The 18763-nt window shown below is 40.5% G+C and overlaps 1 protein-coding gene across 5 annotated transcripts in view; it reads left to right on the top strand.

Moving 5' to 3' along the window:
- The window catches only part of TIAM1 (TIAM Rac1 associated GEF 1), a 132660-nt gene that overhangs the window by 90161 nt on the left and 23736 nt on the right, over positions 1–18763 (top strand). For 2 of the 5 annotated variants that reach the window (XM_065876071.1, XM_065876069.1), the window contains 5 exons: positions 1524–1627; positions 11083–11262; positions 12569–12637; positions 12950–13075; positions 18358–18466. In XM_065876071.1, the coding sequence (XP_065732143.1) occupies positions 1524–1627; positions 11083–11262; positions 12569–12637; positions 12950–13075; positions 18358–18466 (588 nt within the window). Of the gene's footprint in view, positions 1–1523; positions 1628–5685; positions 5776–11082; positions 11263–12568; positions 12638–12949; positions 13076–18357; positions 18467–18763 lie in introns of those variants that run through there. The other 3 variants (XM_065876070.1, XM_065876073.1, XM_065876072.1) reach the window with 3 other exon arrangements.

Here is an 18763-nt window from a genome sequence, read left to right as displayed (position 1 = left end):
GAGCCAGAACTCTGCGACTAGGTGCGGGGAGGCGAGGGGGTTCGGACAGAAACTTACAAACCATAGAAGGTAGGCATTCGCTTCATTGGTGCTTCATTCCAGAGGAGGGGAAGGGGACCACAGGACGCAGCCTTGGAGCGAGGTTTGCTCAGGGATTGGCTTCTTTCCTTAGTTTCCCAACCAACCTAGAATTTGATCAGAAAGTCATGCTAAACAGCTTGTGACTGTAACCGTGTCTTTGGAATAAGGCAGCCTCTTTGCAGACTGAGGCTTTCATCCAAAGAGTCAGAAAGTGGCTCCTTCTCTTCTCTTCTCTTTCTTCCCTTCTCTTCTTCTCGTCTTTCTTCCCTTCTCTCTCATCGGGTTAGAGTGATGGTGCTGTAGTCCCTGACCCAGTGCCTGACATATTCTGAGACAATGGTCATCAAACCACTGTCTTATCAGACTAGCTAGAGGTTTGTAAATATACTAGAGACTTGTTATTCCAAGTGTGGACCATGGACCTCTTGATTGATAACATCTTGGAGCTTGTAAAAAATGCAGAATCATAGGTCCAACCATATACCTACTGAATCTGAATCTGTATAACATGAACCCCCAGGCAGTTCAGATGCTCTTTAAATCTGAGAATCCCCCCAGAGGAAAGAGATCTTAATGTTCTCTTCCCCACTGCAGGGGGCTACCATAGCCAACCACTGTAGTAGGGACTTGGTAAAATAGGAAAGAAAGTTGCCTGCACTTTTGCATACATAGAATATGGTGAGAAGAGTGGGTGAAGTTTGCCAGGTAATCTATATGAAAGTTATTATTTTTTTAGTGTTCTTCTCAGAATGGTTTATTCAGTTATTTTAGCAATGAAGTAATTGATCCAGAAATTAATTTGATTATAAATCAATCAAATAATTTGATTTTATTTAAATTTTATTTCATAGATAGATGGATAGTAAATTATTGTCTTAGTCAGCTGGGGTTGCTGTGACAGAATGCCACAGATTGGGTGGCTGAAACGACAGATATTTATTTCTCACAGTTTTGGAGGCTGGGAAGTTCAAGATCTGGGTTCCTGCCGAGGGCTCTCTTCTGGCTTGCAGACAGCTGCATTTTCTCTGTGTCCTTACATGAGAGGAGGGGAGCTCTGGTGGAGGCCCATCCTCAAGACCTCATCCAAACCTACTTAACTCCCAAAGGCCTCATCTCCACATACAGTCCCATTGGGGATTAGGGCTTCAGCGTATGAAATTGAGGGGGGACATAAATATTCAGTCCACAGCAATGATTGTATATTATAAAATATGTATTATAAATAATAAAAGTATACTATGTTATAAAATAATAATAATAGTGGTAACAATAAAAACAACAAAAACTGACATTTATTGAACCAAGATCATGGAGCACATACTTGGAGCGTCTAACAATATATGTACACGTCATGAGCTTGACCCCACACTCCCTGCACTGGCATGGCTTATAGCAATGACTGTACGTGCTGACCCGTGTGTTCTTCTGACTTCACCTTGCAGGGCACAGCCTCTGCAGCCAGCAGGGCAGTAGTCCTGAGAGTGCTCTGGAGGAGAACGAAGGGCCAGACTTGGAATCCTCAGATGAGACTGATCACAGCAGCAAGGTGAGAGATTTCCATTTGCACATCCCATGTCTTGAACCACCAAAGAGTCACAGCTGCCACGTCACCTCTGCAGCTGTATGTGGTTAGAAGGCCCCTCCATGGGACCAAAGTGTTTTTACTTCTGAGATGTCACTAAATAGGATATGAAATCCAAATTATAGTCTTGAGAACAAACCCATATGTGAGAATATAGGGCAGAGCTCACTCTTAATGAATTAAAGTCTCATTTCATCCTGTTTCCTTCTTATGCTTCCATATATGTATGATGAAACAGCATCTAAAATGTGTACAATTGGGTCCGTTATACTTTCTTGCTACTCATGGTTTCTGTAACAGACTCCCTTTGCATTATCTCTGTTTAGCTCTTGTGAAAGGTGAGCACCTTTTTTTTTTCATTAAAGGGAAAGAAACAATCTTTTTGTTTAATCCAAATACAGTGATTCTTACCCGGTTGAGCACTGTGACAAAGCTCTTATCCTGACCCTTTGGTGCAACTGCGAATTTGTTTTCCATAATTCATCATGCTTTTATTCCACTTCCTAAAGGGTTCTATGTGTCAATAACCTCTTCTCATCACAGTCTCCAGAGTATAACAATTTGAAAACTCTGTTACCTATATCTCAAAGACCCCTCCCCAGTAAAAACAGTGATATGTGATTATGTCCGTATGTATTCGTCTTCTGTTTTCAGAATGTCGTTGACATATTTATGTTGGTCCCCCTGTCTGTCTCCTATTCTTTTGCTTGACCTTGACCAATCACTTAACCTGAGCAAATCATGTAACTTTAAATTATACCTTTGTTTTTCTCACCTACAATATCAGGTGATTCTTGCCTTTGTCCAGTAATTGGATGATTGGCTGGGTCAAAAATATAACTGATATTGAAAATGGAAATATACTCTTCAAATCCGAATGGTTATTTCAAAAACCTACATTTCTCTGTGTATACTTTTCTGCCTCTTTTTGTCTTTATATATCTTTGTAGGACTTTCTTGAGTGCATATGTTAGACTATCTTCAGCATTGCTTTTATCCATATGTTTCTCTTTTGCCATCATAGGATCATCACTCTCAGTGTCTAAGTTGAGCACAGTATAAAATTTAATATTTTAAAGTAATTTTAATATTTATAAATTTAATATTTGTAGACTGAAAGGGCTTTATGTTGTTGGTTATTAATTAAAAAGCCAGTAAACGGAAACATGCATGTTTCATTTAAAGGCAAAAAACCAAACAAAAGCTGTTTAAAGTTACTTTTTATTTTTGTGGCCTTTTACCTACTTTTTCGGGGAGGTGGGGGAGGGTGAGTGGCCCTCAAAAGAAACAGATATTTCCGTGTGAGGTAAGATATTTTGAAGGCTATTTATTAAATTGTTCTATTATTAAACTAAAAATGTTAATTCTCAGTTTCTAATTTGATTTCGGAGTACAGTTATTTTTCCTGTATCTAAGACATTTATTTCTGAATACTTTTTAACTTGGATCATTTTTACCTCACTATAATAGCCGTGTTCCACTCCCTTTGTGGATTTTGAGAGATTGTTTCCATTTTAAATATAGTGAGTCATGAAGTCCCGAACAGGGTCCTCTATAATATGGGGTTCTGGCAGCAGAGAGGAAGGAAGAGGCCCCAGGGTTTTGTTGACTCATCCCAGGTGCCTCTCTGATTTCATGGTTCCTTCTCCTGAGAACAAGACCCTGAAACTTGCCTGGAACAGCCAGGGTCAAGTATAGGAGCAGGCGATGCTGTTCCTGGATTTCACTGTAGAAATGCGCGGTAGGCTCTCATAAAGGAGAATATCTCTGAAGTTATTGACAAGTTTGGGTAATGATCTGAGTATTTTTAAAGATCATGAGGTGGATTCATTGACACCATAGGTTCACAGTCCTTTTTTTATAGACTGGATGTACGGAGCACTGTGTGATTCTGTACCTGAAAATACTCCTGGTGTTGGTTTGATTCAGATTTTATCTTCTTTATTTGAATGATTTTGTTATTAGTAATAAATGAGAGCTAATAGTTAGGTAGTGTCTTGTGTATATTAGATGCTGTTCCATATTAACCTATCTCATTCTCACAATACCACTGAAAGATAGATACTGTTATTCCCCCTATTTTATAGATGACAATATTGGAACAGAGAGGTTAAGCCACTTACTGAAGGTCACACAGCTCTGAGATGACAAAACTAGGCTCTCTGTTGTTAACTGCTTTGCTAAAATGACCTTCTGGCCAGATTGTTAAGGTCTGGTATTAAATACCAGGTTTCAAAAAAGGAAGGAAGGAATTAATTAGTGATAGTATAAGCCAGTTTAGATATACAGTTGAACCTTGAACAACACTCAGTTGAATTGTGAGGGTCCACTTATATGTGGATTTTTTTCCCATAGTAAATAGTATTACCGATCTGCAGTGGGTTGAACCTACGGATACGGAACCGTGGATGCGGACGAACCACGTGGATACGGAAGAACTACGTATATGGGGGTAGGGGGGAATATAAGTTATACGTGGATTTTTGACTGCCAGAATATTCGGCACCTCTAACCCCCGAGTTGTTTAAGAGGCAACTGTATACTCGTTAGCCTCTTAAATATTTTTCTAATGCTTAAGCTTCGTGAAATATTTTTCTAACGCTTAAGCTTCGTGTCTTTTTTCATGATTTAAAGTAAGAGCAAGTGTATATCTTAAGTTTCTTGATTAAGGATCAATATTTTTTGATGCGGCTCCTATATCAGTGTGTCATTTTTCTTGAGGATAAACCAAACATTCATAGTTAAGCTGTAAGCTGCCTAAAAGTGGAAGGATGATTTAGCTTTAATTTGAATGCACCAGGCTGGGTGTAGAATGTAAAAACTGGATAAATAGATAAACAAACGAATAAATGAAATGAAACAGGAAATCATTTTTTATCTGGCTGAATACATGAGGGCTGTCGATTCTTTTTGTTTATTTAATATTTTTGCTGCCCTTCCTAAATGAATCATTTTGTGAAACAGTGGGCAGGATAAAGAGAATGCATGTTAGAGTTTTGTGTGTTGTTACAAATATTTTTTAGATGGCAGTTTTTGCGGCACGTGGTCTTCGGGGGTTGAGCAAGTAGGTAATTGTGAGTTTGTTGCTGAGCCGTGGTGACACGGGACTGTCACATCCACGGGGCTGGGGCGTGGGACTTCCACACCGCAGGGACAGTCTGGCGGCCTTTCTCTTTGTAAGCCACGTTCTTCCTCTTATGACTGTGGGTGACAACCTCAGAGGACCTCCTCACCCCCCCACCCCCCACCCACTTGTTTCCCTGCTTCTAATTGAAAACTCTTGTCTCTGGAAACGAATGCTAATTAGCTCCGGGCAGTCCTATCATGCATTCCAGACCCCCTGGCAGCTGTGATTTTGTTTTCCACTTAGCCAATGTATGAGAATCATTTTCAGAGCATTTCCAATTGGAAAGCCTTCTTTTTTCTTTTCAATCCAAATTGTTGTTGTCTTGGAAATGTTTGGTTTTTGTAACAAAGCATTCGGGGGACATTGTGAAAATATGAACTGTTAAAAGATGTTTTGGTTTTTAGTGTCTGCTCTCAACTCTGTGAGGGGTGTCTTCAAAGTTTGAGCCGGGCGGGTTTAATATTCCTGTGCAGTGCAGGATGCAGGCCAATCAGCTGATCTCAGTCTGCAGGGTAGAGACGCTCACATCCCCGGGAGGCGGTTTTTTTTTTTTTTTTTGCATTATTTTCTTGCCTCCTGGCTCTCCCTTTCTGGAACTTCTGCTGTTTAGCCAGGTGAAAACAAAGCATAAATTCTGGTTTATCGGTTAGCCTTTGACTCCCTCCCAGAGGGCACTGACGGCAGAGGGGGCTGCTGTCGGGTCCGGCTGTCGCTGTCCTTGCTCTGTAGAGATGCAGCCGTAGGTCTTCATGGCACAGCCGGCATGGGCTCTCTGCATGGGAGGATGCTCTCTCAGGAGCCAGAAGGCATTTGGTGCTCTCTGAGTATTTTAAGAAACTTCTGTTTCTTTGTGGAACGTGTCAGGAGGTAGAATTATCATGAGAATACCTTCCCGATGATGTCTGCTTTGTGGAAAATAAAGCGCAAGCCCAGGATTGAAAACAGTGGCAAGTCCGGTGATTCTGTATATCGGACGCTTCACCTGGTGAGCACTGTTTGAATTCTATCTTGCTAGCCTTTGTTTATGTTACGACTTTCTAGCTGATGTGTTTCCCAGTTCAAATGATGGTGATATGCTTGTCCCATGTCTCCATATTGCAGCCTTCTGCCCTTTAGATCCCCTTGTTGATAGAGAATATACATTTTAACATGGGAGTGGGGGGCATCAGTAGTTGGAGTGAAGTCGAGTTTGCCAAGAATCTTTACACATATCTGTTTTTTCATTTCTAAATGACAGAAAGGTGGGTTGTTATTATTATTTTTAAAATTAATCGTCATTTGAATGTTTCCCTTTTTCTTTTGGGTGTTGAGATTTTGAACATGTTTGTGTTATATGTGTGATGTCTCCCCATCTCCACCTCCAAACGGGTAGCCTAAGTATTCAGCAAGCATTTCTGGAAGAAGAATGTTCAACTTGCCTCCTATAAAGTTTTAAGTGCTTTTGACTTTATTTCTGCTTACTTGAGAAGCAGGTGGATTTACATGTGTTGGCCCAGGGAATGTATTAATGATTTAATGTCAACTGACCTATATTGTGTATGCCAATTCCTATGGTAACTGTTGCCTCTTTAATAAGAAAAAATTTTAGTGGGTTAAGGGGGAGGAATAATTTAAAATCAAGTTAAACCATTTAATAGTTAAATATTAATATCAGAGTCTGTTGACTATTAGATTTCGTGTCACTTAATGAAATTGAACTTGGACAGTGAGTACACCTGATTTACTCAAGCAAGCCTTTATCCTTATGGAATATTTCTTCTTCAAAGTTTGTTCAAAAGGAGACCAAAAAGATGCCAGAGAACTATAGGGGTTATCATTGTATATGAGGGTCTCTGAAATTATGGAATATGTTACTTTGGTGTTTGTTTCCCAAAAAAGCTTAAATAAAGACTATAAGATTTCAGGCCACTCTGACCCCTTTTAAATCTGTGGGAAGTGTTAAATCGGTCAGACTCAAAGGACAGTTTTAGAACTCTGAACTCATCCCGAGATAGAAATTGCCTTTAGTGGTTGCATAACAGGAAGAGCTTTAACAGCTGGGTTGCTTGTGTTGGTAGTGTGTACTTGAAAGCCTACCCCCCTCTTTTTGTACTTTCTTTTCATCTTCCACAGGAAGAAAGTGATATTATAAACATTGAACTTCATGCAGACCTCAGTAAACGAGCCCATTTCCTCCTTCAGTTGTCATATTCATTTCTGTACGTTGGGTGGGTAACTCTTCATCCTGACAGTAGAACAGCTCTGCTACCCTTTAACAGTTTTAACTGGCAGCTCTGAAATGCCCATAAGTGCTTTTTGTGTCCATGGTGACTGATGGCAGTCCTCAAACGGGGAGAGGTTTGGACTTGGAGAAACTGTGTCTGTCTTCTTTCCAGCCATCCTTTGCTACTTGTACCGATTCCAGGAAACTTGGCTTTTAGGAGATATGTTGAGGACCTCTCATGGCAGCTCTCTTTCTGGGCTACAGTGCTTGATGTGTAAATGACCAGAATGCCATGTATCACTCAGTGGTAGAGTGAGGAAAGCACTGCACTCAACTCCTTCTACATCCTATATCCTGGCCAAGCTACATGGAGAAGCTCCTAATAGGTTTTTTTAAATTAATTTTTATTGGAGCATAGTTGCTTTACAATATTGTGTTAGTTTCTGCCGTACAGCAAAGTGAATCAGCTATACGAATCCATATATCCCCTCTTTTTTGGATTTCCTTCCCATTAAGGTCACCACAGAGCATTGAGTAGCATTCCCTGAGCTATACAGTATGTTCTCATTAGTTATCTATTTTATACATAGTATCAATAGTGTATGTATATCAATTCCAATCTCCCAGTTCATCTCCCCCCGCCGACCCCAGGTTCTAATAGGCTTTGATGCAAACAAGTTTGGCCACAGTATGGGGGCAGGGGGACTTAAAAACTGGGCCACAACATGTAAAATCTCTAGGTTAGAGGTATTCTAAAGACGACCTGCATTTCATTTTTTGGGGGGTAATATTTTAGTGAAACAAAATTCGCAAACTTGATGATATCCTTTGAAGTTGTTTCCAAGCAAAAATTTCATTAAGAGCCTTATAAATAACACCCCTTGATGATATATACAATATAACTTGTTATTCTATCTTTTTGTTTGTTTATTTATTTTATTAAATTTATTATTTATTTAGATAACATGGAATTGACAGTAAAAAGATTATGTCCATATTGACCCAGTTCCTTGATAAACCTGAGAGTTTATAACTTGAATCAGAGAAGGGGCTTGCCAGTGGAGAAACTGCTTCCCCCCCACCCCCCCGATAAATCTATCTTAGCTTATAAGGAAGGGATGCCTAAGGCTCTGAACTCTCAGAAGAGGACTCAGGGATATTTTTAGGTATCCCCTGGGATGCTAAAGGTATTTCCTAATATAATCCAGGACTTGACTCAGGACGGGTGTGCCAGGAAGAAGGTGGGGAGCCTGGCTGTTTGACGGGAGGTTGGGTAGGAGATGGCTAGGTGTAGAGCACTAGAGCCCTGGCCCTCATCTCACTAACCTGAGCTTTCCCTGAGCTTTTCCCTGAGCTTAAAACTCAGAATACTGAACCTTAGAGGTGGTGGACTTGACACAGGCAAAGTCAGGAACCCTACTCACACTCTTAAAAATGGAAACCTTAAAGTATTTATCGTGAAACGGAGGGAACGAAAACCCAGAAACTCCGTGTCATGCCTTTCATTATTCGAGCCAGATATTGCTGAGAATGGCAACAAGTCAGCGTGGTGCGAATTGGGAGCACAAAGGGAAATGTCTTTTGAATTTCCTGCCTTTGATATGTCAGAGTCCCAAGGTTATAACTTGCCTTTTTCTTAAAGCGTGGGACATCCTTGGTGTAATCTGTGAGGACATTGGAGTTCTCATGGCAACTTGTCTAAATGATAAGACTGCAGCAAGGTCTCCTGTGTCTCTGATGGGAATATGGGAATGGATTTAGGTATCATGGGTAATAGCTATGTTATTAATTTGTATGTAAATGACAGGCAGCGGTGGTTATTGTTGGGACATTTAGAAAAGCATTGTGTAAGCGAAGGTGCCAGTTATACATTTGTTGTTTTGATTAGTGACAAATCAAAGTGACAGAGGAGAGTTTGGGATTAGCTGGAGGGCAGGGCACTTAAGCTGTCAGCTGTTATCACACTGTCTTTCCTTGGGATTTTCACTTGGTGAGGCATAACCCCACTTCCATGATGTCTATGTTACAATGCAGTTGCCTTTTACAGTTATCATGAGATCATCTAAAAGGCGTGTGGACGCTTTTGTTAAAATGGACCTACTTGTTCCTTTTTAATTATTAGGACAAAGCCATATTTAACTGTTTATATTTAATGATGACACTGAGTTTGTAAAACCCTAACATAACTAAATCAAACTGTTTAGTTTATTTCTACTGAAACAGGCTGTGATTTAAAAAAAGTAGTTTTTCTTTTTTAACAGCCTTATTGGGTTATAAGTCACATGCTTTACAGTTCAGCCCATTTTGGTGAGTTTTTCATCAGTCACCAAAGGGAGAATTCTTTGTGGGGATAGTCAGTGTCTGACACACTGATTCCGTAGGGAACATTTAACAGTGCCACTGACAGGTAACTAATACATCCCGGCATATAAGACCAGGATCTGTGATAGCAATAAATAAGCTGTGTAACCATAAGAAAATTGGATCAATAATTACGTGGATTTGGGTCCTGGCTCTGCTCTTTCCTGTCATGACACTGCTGCTGATGCATCCTTGTTAAGTTCTGATTTCCCATGTCCTTGTCCTGTCTTTATTCCGGGCTTCCTTTCCTTTGGGCTATGCTAATGAGGAGAAGGCATGCTAATGTTAGCTACCTTCCTCTGTGTTTAAGAATTACCCCCATGGGATACACTTGGTTTGGTTCCTCTGCCTACCACAAAATGCCAGCCTTGACGTTCAGCTCTTTGCACCAACAGTTGTTTTTGGAAGGATGGTCTTCTCAGGATGTTACTTTCAAGAGTGAGCAGGTGGGATACCCACCTACTCACTCCTGAAAGTAATCCTTTATCTGCACAGGTCTATATTGGAAATACTTTGTGCCTAGGGATGAATTGGACAATAGAAACAGGGAAGAGCAGTCCAAGAAGATATGCAAGGAGATATGCATGAGACATTTGCAGAGTGGTACATTCGAACAAATACTAATAAACTAATAAACTAGATGTTGTGCTACAAAATAGCCTTTGGAGTAATACCATAGAGAGCTTTAAAAAAATGCTAACACTTGCGCATCCCGTCCTAGAGATTCGGATCGAATTGATCTGGATGGCGCACTGGGCATTGGGAGGTTTAAAAACTCCCCAGGTAATTCCTACATGCAACCAGGGTGGGGAATTACTGATTCCACAGGATTTTCAGTGGTCCATCTTCAACCCTTGCTTTGAAGAACTGTTTTGCATAACTTGAAAAGTTGGTATTTTAGAATTCTAGATTCCCAAACTTCCACCTGAATCATCCTGGACAGAGACTGGGTGGGGAGTGAGCTCTCCTATTGAGGTCTTTTTCAGGGGTCAGTGCCCCTTAGTTTTAGTTGGAGGAGTGGGGAGGTGGTGGGTGCTGGTGGTGGTGGAATCTTTCTGCCTTGGAGAAGTTGGAGAGACAGAAACTTTAAAAAATATATCTATATGTATATGTGTATATGTATATATATATAATCTGTTGTTATCTAGAGAGTTGCCTCCGTGTCAACTTTTAATAGAGACAGAAGACTCTGCTTATAAAATCATCTTCCAGCTTTGCAAAGTAAATATGTATAGTGCAGTGAACTGAGAGTCTGATAATGAATTACCCTTGTATTTTGGGTGAAATGCACTTGTCCGTATCTTCCTCTCCTCATTGGAGAGCTTCTTGCAGAGTAATTAAGGACACAGGCTTTGAGCCATGCTGCCTGGTTCAGATCCGAGCTGTGCAATCTTGGATGAGTTACTTAACCTCTCCTGGCCTCTGTTGTCTCAACTGTAAAATGGGAATGATAATAGCCCTCACTTACCAAGTGGGAGGATTAAATGGATCAGACCAGTGCCTGGCAGGCAGTGATCATTCAGTATATGTCAGCAGTTGTTATTATGGTTGTCATGAGCGTTCAGTGAGCTCTCAGATGTGTGGAGCAATTTGGGGAAACGAGAGATGTGATTCACGTGTGGCAGTTCATTAACCAGGAGGAACATTTTTAGGAGGGACAGATGTCAGAGAGGTCTCTCTAGTGAGGGATAACTTCGTCTGTCTTGCCTTTTCAACTGTGCTCTGAAGAGCACGGAACAGGTGGCCGCATTTTGCCGCAGTCTGCACGAGATGAACTCCTCTGACCCGAGCCCGTCCCCCCAGGACTCTGCCGGGCCTCAGCTGGCCGCCATGAGACAGCTCACGGACGCCGATAAGCTGCGCAAGGTCATCTGTGAGCTCCTGGAGACGGAGCGCACCTATGTGAAAGTACGTCTTCTCCTGCCCTGCATCCTTCCTCCCATCCTTCGGAAGGATGCAGGCTCTGTGTTGATACTGATGTTGACTAACAGCAAAGCCAGATCACGGTCTTGAAGGGTATTTTGGTCTCTCCTATGGAATTTGGCCTTGATTCTGAATGTTACGATCTCCTTTTGTGTTTTAGGGAAGCATATCTATTCTTATAGCACTTCGTTGATATAAATAACTGATTGATTGACTCAGAAAGGAGATGATGGTGGATGTTAAGTGAACCTTCTGACCTTTCTAAATATGTTGTTGAGCTCATACTAAAATTGAATTCGTTTTTGACAAATTCAACTAGTAGTATCTTCACAATCTACTTTGAGTCTAGGCAGAAAGATATCAGGTCTGTTATCATTTGTTCTGACATTTAGTTATATTCTGAAACTATATCATTTGTTCCTATATAATTTATAATACATACAACTATTGTTTAAAAATGATTAAAGAAGACAATTTAAAAGTGATAAAAACTTTATTTAAAACTTTGTTCGTGAAATGGACAGTCTCCTTTTGTAGAACTGTAAAATGGGACAGAAGGCAAGAAGCTTTCATAGGGTAAAGAATAAAGAACAAGGAAGAGACAAACAGACAATACTTGATTGGCTGGGGCCACGTAGTCAACCTTGGTTGGGATGAGAAGGCCCAGAGTTGGCCTGGCATTTGGAAATTGGCTGAGTGGATATACTACGTTCTGGTCAAGTGGTGTATTGACAGGCACACAAAAATGATCTAAATTTGGGTTTGCTGACCCGACACCCCAGGCAGAAATGGCTCCATCTTGGGCCTGGAAAGTTATTTCAACACTATATAATTTATAATATATTCCTATAACTATATAATTCATCTAATTATGATAATTGTATAATGATATACTCCTCTAACTCTATAATTTAGTTATGTTTAGTTCCATGTTACAATAGTATGATCTGTTTTAGTCTTTAAGTCAGAGGTCAGCAAGTTATGGTCCTTGGGCCAAATCCAGCTCTCTGCCTGTTTTTACAAATAAAGTTTTATTGGAACACAGCCACACACATTCACTTATGTATTATTTATGCCACTTTCCTGTATAGCAGCAGAGTTAAATAGTTGCAACAGAGACCATATGGCCTGCAAAGTCTGAAATATCTTGAGAAAAGTTTGGCTCACTTCTGCCTCAATGGACCTCAGTGACGTAAAGACTGAAATGTTAGCATTTGGGACATAATTTTTTTTTCTTTAGATTCTTTATAGACGTTTAGATGTGCTAATCACATATTCTTTCAACCCTTAGGACTTAAACTGCCTCATGGAGAGATACCTAAAACCTCTTCAAAAAGAAACTTTTCTCACCCAAGATGAGGTATGGTGGCAATTGTCTGAACTTCGTGAGGGTCACACTATAGCTTGACTTGGTGAAGAGGAAGGACTGGGGAGTACACACAATACTGAGAGCATTTTGAATTCATTTAATTGTAATAAATAGATCAAATTATTGCCTGTGGAGCTCTTGGTGTGCACTTGGAGAGGAAGGAGGGAGCTGCCCCGCCTTCTGGTGGTGGGAGCATTACCGTAATTTATAAGTATGGGTAGAAAAACTTTGAAATCAGAAGCAAATAAAGGTTCTGCACACTAATGAAATACGGGGTTGATGAAATTCTTTTGCATTTTCCAGCTTGATGTGCTCTTTGGAAATTTAACTGAAATGGTAGAGTTTCAAGTAGAATTCCTTAAAACTCTAGAAGATGGAGTGAGATTGGTACCTGATCTGGAAAAGCTTGAGAAAGTTGATCAATTTAAGGTAAGTCTCATCCTCAAATAGTGTAAAGCTGCCTCTTAATGTCAAGGGTGGGCTATCCTATAGGTCAAGTCGAATCTCCTAATAACACATCGCAGGAGGCATTGTTGCCGTGGTCTTGAGTCTTCACTGAACTGCCAGTGGAGTCATTTCCTAAAGGGAGTCTGAGAGGGGAACGCACTGCATCTTGCTTTTCTGGCTGAGGTAGAACCAGTGCCACTGACTTGCATTAAACTGGTGTATCTGCTGACTTCTGCTTTGGAAGATGTGCCTACCTTTTGTTCTGTTTATGTAGGGGCTTTTAATACTTGCTATTAACAAATTAGACTAGCACTCTTGGTTTTCCAATAAACAAATTAACTTATCTTGTTCTGGGAAACTGGTTAATGGAAGTGCTTATCAATTATCTAGGAGGAAGGCAATCTTCCAGCACACAGTGTCCTTGTAGCCTTTTTTAATTTATTTTATTTTTGGCTGCGTTTGGGTCTTTGTTGCTGTGTGCGTGCTTTTCTCTAGTTGCGGCGAGCGGGGGCTACTCTTCACTGCAGTGCACAGGCTTCTCATTGCGGTGGCTTCTCTTGTTGCGGAGCACAGGCTCTAGGCGCGCAGGCTTCAGTAGTTGTGGTGCACTGGCTCAGTAGTGGCTCCCGGGCTCTAGTGCGCAGGCTCAGTAGTTGCGGCGCACGGGCTTAGTTGCTCCGTGGCATGTGGGATCTTCCCAGACCAGGGCTTGAGCCCGTGTCCCCTGCATTGGCAGGAGGATTCTTAACCACTACACCACCAGGGAAGCCATGTCCTTGTAGCCTTAGTGAGGATCTATGACTAGTACCTTAGTGAGGATGCTGACAGCTTGTCTCCTTCTCCTTGGTTGGCTTTCCCTTATTGCAGAAATGTCCTGTGCTGTGTTTCTGATTGACAAAGGTTCATTGATTTGTGCACAATGCTGTTGGCTTACATGTCACCCTCATGTACTTTTAAAAAACAGATTAATTGAGGTACAATTGATAGACAATACATATATTTAAAGCGTACAGTTTGATGAATTTTGACATACGTGGACACCTGTGAAACCATCACTTCAATCAGGATAATGAACATAATATCACCCCTAATTGTTTTTCCTGCTCTTTCGTGATTCCTCCCTCCTTCCTCTTTACGGCCGCCTCTTAGCCACAGGCAACTATGTCTGCTTTCTGTTACTACAGATTAGTTAGCATTCTGGAATTTTATATAAATGGAAACATATAGCATGTATGCTTTTTTGTGTGGTATCGTTTACTGTGTAATTATATTGAGTTCCATCCCTGTTGTTACATATACCCACACTTATTCCTTTTTTATTGCTCAGTAGTATTCCATTGTGTGGATGCACTGCACTTTGTGATCCTTTCCCCTTTCTTGGGCATCTGGGTTTTCTTCCAGTTTTTGGTGACTACACGTAAAGCTGCTGTGAACATTTATGTACAAGCTTTAGTATGAATATGTGCTTCCATTTCTCTCGGGTAAATACCTAGGAATGGAATGGTTAGGTCATATGGTAAGTGTATGTTTAACGTTTTAAGAAACAGTGGAACTATTTTCCAAACCGGTTCCAGTGTACAGTCCCACCAGCTGTTCGTCCTCATTCTTACAACAAGATCGGGTCACTCTTTTGAATTCTAGCCATTTTAGCAGGTAGGTGGTGGCACTTCATCGTGGCTTTAATTTTAGTTTCTCTAATGACATGACTATGAGTATCTTTCTATGTGCTAATTTGCTTTGAATATATCCTCTTTGGTGAAGTGTCTTTTCAAATCATTTGCCCATTTATTATATTGGATTGTTTTCTTATCGTTGAGTTTTGAGAGTTCTTTGGAAATTTTGTGTATGAGCCCTTTACCGATATATGAATTGTAAATATTTTCTCCTTGTCATACAGTATCTCCCAAAGAGAAGTTTTTTTTTTAAAGTTGATTTCTTTTTTTTTAATCGAGTATAGTTGATTTACAATGTTATGTTAGTTTCAGGTGTACAGCAGAGTGATGCAGTTACACACATACAAACGTATACGTCTGTTCTTTTTCAGAGTCTTTTCCCTTATAGGGTTATTACAAAATATTGAGTATAGTTCCCTGTGCTATACAGTAGGTCCTTGTTGGTTATATATTTTATATATGGTAGTATGCATATGTTAATCCCAACCTCCTAATTTATCCCTCCCCTGAGAAGTTTTTATTTTTTAATGAAATCCAAGTTTTCAAATTTTTTCTCTTTTGGGTCATACTTTTGCTGTCTTATCTATGAACTCTTTGCCTAAATCAGGGTCATAAAGATTTTCTCCTAAAAGTTTCATAATTTGGGGATTTATATTTAGGTCTCTGATCTGGTGTGAATCGAAGTCAATTTTTTTGCATATGAATATTTAACGTTTCTAGCACTATTTTTTGAAATGACTATCCTTCAGTCCTTTTCCACTGAATCGCTTTTGCGCTTGTGTTGAACTTGGGTTCAGTTGTCCATATAGGTGGGGACCCTCATACACTTTGACTCTCTTCTAACACTTGCAGAAACCTGGCTGTGTAATGTTAGTATGTATACAGGTTTATAGGATGAGATGAAGACTACCCCTTCGATATATTTTTGTGTGTCATCTCTTTACAGTCCCTCTCTGCAACAGGAGTCATTTAGAATGCACACACATATTCATACACATAAGCATATGGACATATATTCATGTATAGTTCTCTATTTTTATTTGGATGTAATTTTAGACTTACAGAAAGGTTGCAAGGATAGTATAAAGAATTCCCAGATAGCCTTCTCCCAGCCTTCTTCCAAATGTTAACACATTTGCTTTATCCTTTCTCTCCCTACCTCCCTTTAACCCTAACTACTGCATATAGTTCATTTTTTGTGTGTTCAGAAATTGCTTGTGTTAGTTCGTTTTTCTTCTCTTCAGGGTAGTTGGACATACTGTCCATTTGAAGTACAGTTTGGTTCATTGATAAATTAATTAATAGGATATTAGAACACCATGATATGGGCCAGTAGTTTGTCAGTTAATCAAAAAGTTGCTTAATGTGGAACATAATAAAAATGCGGACAGACCCGAAAACATTTGGTTTTAATCTAAAATATCTAACATTCATTATATTCATGTAGCAGGCTTTTGCTGTGAGTCCAGTTCTTTGCGGTTAGAGTCAGTTGATCACTTCAGGAGAGTTTAGTTATCAGAACGGTGATATGAGCATAACTGTGTCATGAGCAGAGTTCTTCTAGGGAGGGGTTGGTGCGTGATCCTTTTAGCAAGTTCACGCTAAGCAGTCAGTGTTGTAAATTCCATTTAAGTGGAACTTTCTTCCCCGACCTTCATTTCACTAATTTAGTGCCTAACCTGACCCTCTCCATTCCATCTGTCAGACATGACAACTGGTGCACGTTCAATATTCTTGGCCCTGGGGCTGCTCTCTGGCACTTCTGAGTTGGCTTCTGGACAGTCAGTGTTCACTCTTAAACCTGTTGCTGTTGGTTTCCGCCATTGCTGCTTCATTTAAATCCTGATTATATATTTGTCAAAAACATAAACACTTGTTAAAATATTCAAATTGTGTTGCCTAAGACAGTATTAGAAAAAAAATTGGTTCTGAGGTGAAATAAGTTTTGATATAATTTTCCCTTGGAAGTTTGCAATGTCCGTCAGCCAGTGAGAGGCTCTGTGAAGTCCTGCAGAAGAGAAACACAGGGGAAATGCAGTCTTTGTGTAGAAACCCCTCATGTTTGTGCACACTTTGTGCTCTGAGATCATTTTTTAAGGCTGGAAGAACAAATGAATACCTTAATGTTCTATCTGTGTTTGCTGTATGGTATGTGCCTAGTAAGTAATATTAAGTTAAACAAATGAATGGCTTGATATGGCTAAGGTAAGACGTTACAATTAGAGCTTTTTCTTCTATAGTTTTTCTCATTGATTGTTGAATATAGCTCAAAGGATGACTATACCTACAGAGTCAGACTGCCCCTCCCGAAACCCTCTCTCGGTCAAGCGGGTGAGGTTTGGGGAGGGATGGGGCTTGAGGAGTAAAGGAGGAAAAGTACAACATGTAGGAAAAGAATTTAGGCTTCTAATTACCAGTTATGTGTGGTTCATAATAAACCTTTTTTTGTTTTTAATATTCTATCAGATTTCTCTGCATTGTTCATTCAGTAAAGTGCACTTTGTGGAATCCAATTTATCACTCAAATCCAAAACACACATACATGGAGTCTAAAAAAAAAAGTGGTTCTGAAGAACCTAGGGGCAGGACAGGAATAAAGACGCAGACGTAGAGAATGGACTTGAGGGCACGGGGCGGGGGAAGGGTAAGCCGGAACGAAGTGAGAGAGTGGCATGGACATATATACACTACCAAATGTAAAATAGATAGCTAGTGGGAAGCAGCCACATAGCACAGGGAGATCAGCTCGGTACTTTGTGTCCACCTAGAGCGGTGGGATAGGGAGGGTGGGAGGGAGACGTAAGAGGGAGGAGATATGGGGATATGTTTATATGTATAGCTTAGTTTTTGCTTTGAATGTACGTTTTAAATTCTAAATTTAAATAAGCAATAGCTCTTTCTGAACTAGACTAGATCATTGTGAAACCTCATAGATACTTTTCTGAGGCCTGTTACATATATTTCTATAAAATGTGTAGGATAAAAAGTATCCCACCTCAGGCATATTAAATTCCTAATAGGGAAAGCGTCCACCTAGTTTTGATCCTGTTGGGGCAGAGGGTGTGGCCTGGGAGACAGTACTAATTCCTTAGTTGAGTCTATTTCTTATGTTCTTATCTATTCCTGCTAGAAGAGAGCATGGCATTGGAGAGGGTGGAGTTAGTGATTAGAGAAATGTGTTTTCTATTTCGGGAGATTTATGCGTTTCCTGCCTTTATTTGGTTTGTCACTTCTACCTCCCAACAGGAACTAATGAGAGAATAAAGATTTCTGTCTTCTCCAAAATGCCGTATCTGCTTTCTCGGTAACATTCAAACATCCCAGATAGGTCACTGAAAGACACAAGCCTAGAAAACCAGCGACATCTTGACTCTAATTACCGAGAAAGCCAAATCCAGCATCTATTACACAAACATGTAAACCCACACACTTTCCCATAGGCCATCAGTGAGCTGAGACAGGCTGTGACAGGTGTGAGTGGTGCTGATTTGTGGGGAGAGTCAGGCAGCTGCGAGCTCCCTGCTATATCCTGCTGATATTTCCACATGAGGAGGACCCTAACCTAACTGCATTGTTTCTTGTTAAATCCAGAAGGTGCTCTTCTCTCTGGGGGGATCCTTTCTGTATTATGCCGACCGCTTCAAGCTCTACAGTGCCTTCTGTGCTAGCCACACGAAGGTCCCCAAGGTTCTGGTGAAAGGTAAGGCCTGGGAGGACTGGGTAGCAGGTGGGCCTGTTCACTGTCAGTTCACATCTGTGTGGCCAACTGTGGTTGGGGGCTTTGGGACAGAAATCGGAGTCATTGTTGTGCCAGATGGATGTTCCAACAGGCCGCAAATTAAGGGTATGGTTGTTCCTCGGTATCTGTGGAGGATTGGTTCCAGGACCCCGCCCCCGCATGGATACCAAACTTCGAGGATGCTCAAGTCTGTTATATAAAATGTGTAGTGTCTGCATATAACCTATGCACATCCTCCCGTATACTTTGAATCATCTC

Source organism: Phocoena phocoena, chromosome 4, assembly GCF_963924675.1.
Source record: "Phocoena phocoena chromosome 4, mPhoPho1.1, whole genome shotgun sequence".
NCBI lineage: Eukaryota > Metazoa > Chordata > Mammalia > Artiodactyla > Phocoenidae > Phocoena > Phocoena phocoena.
This window is presented reverse-complemented; position numbering and strand designations above follow the sequence as displayed.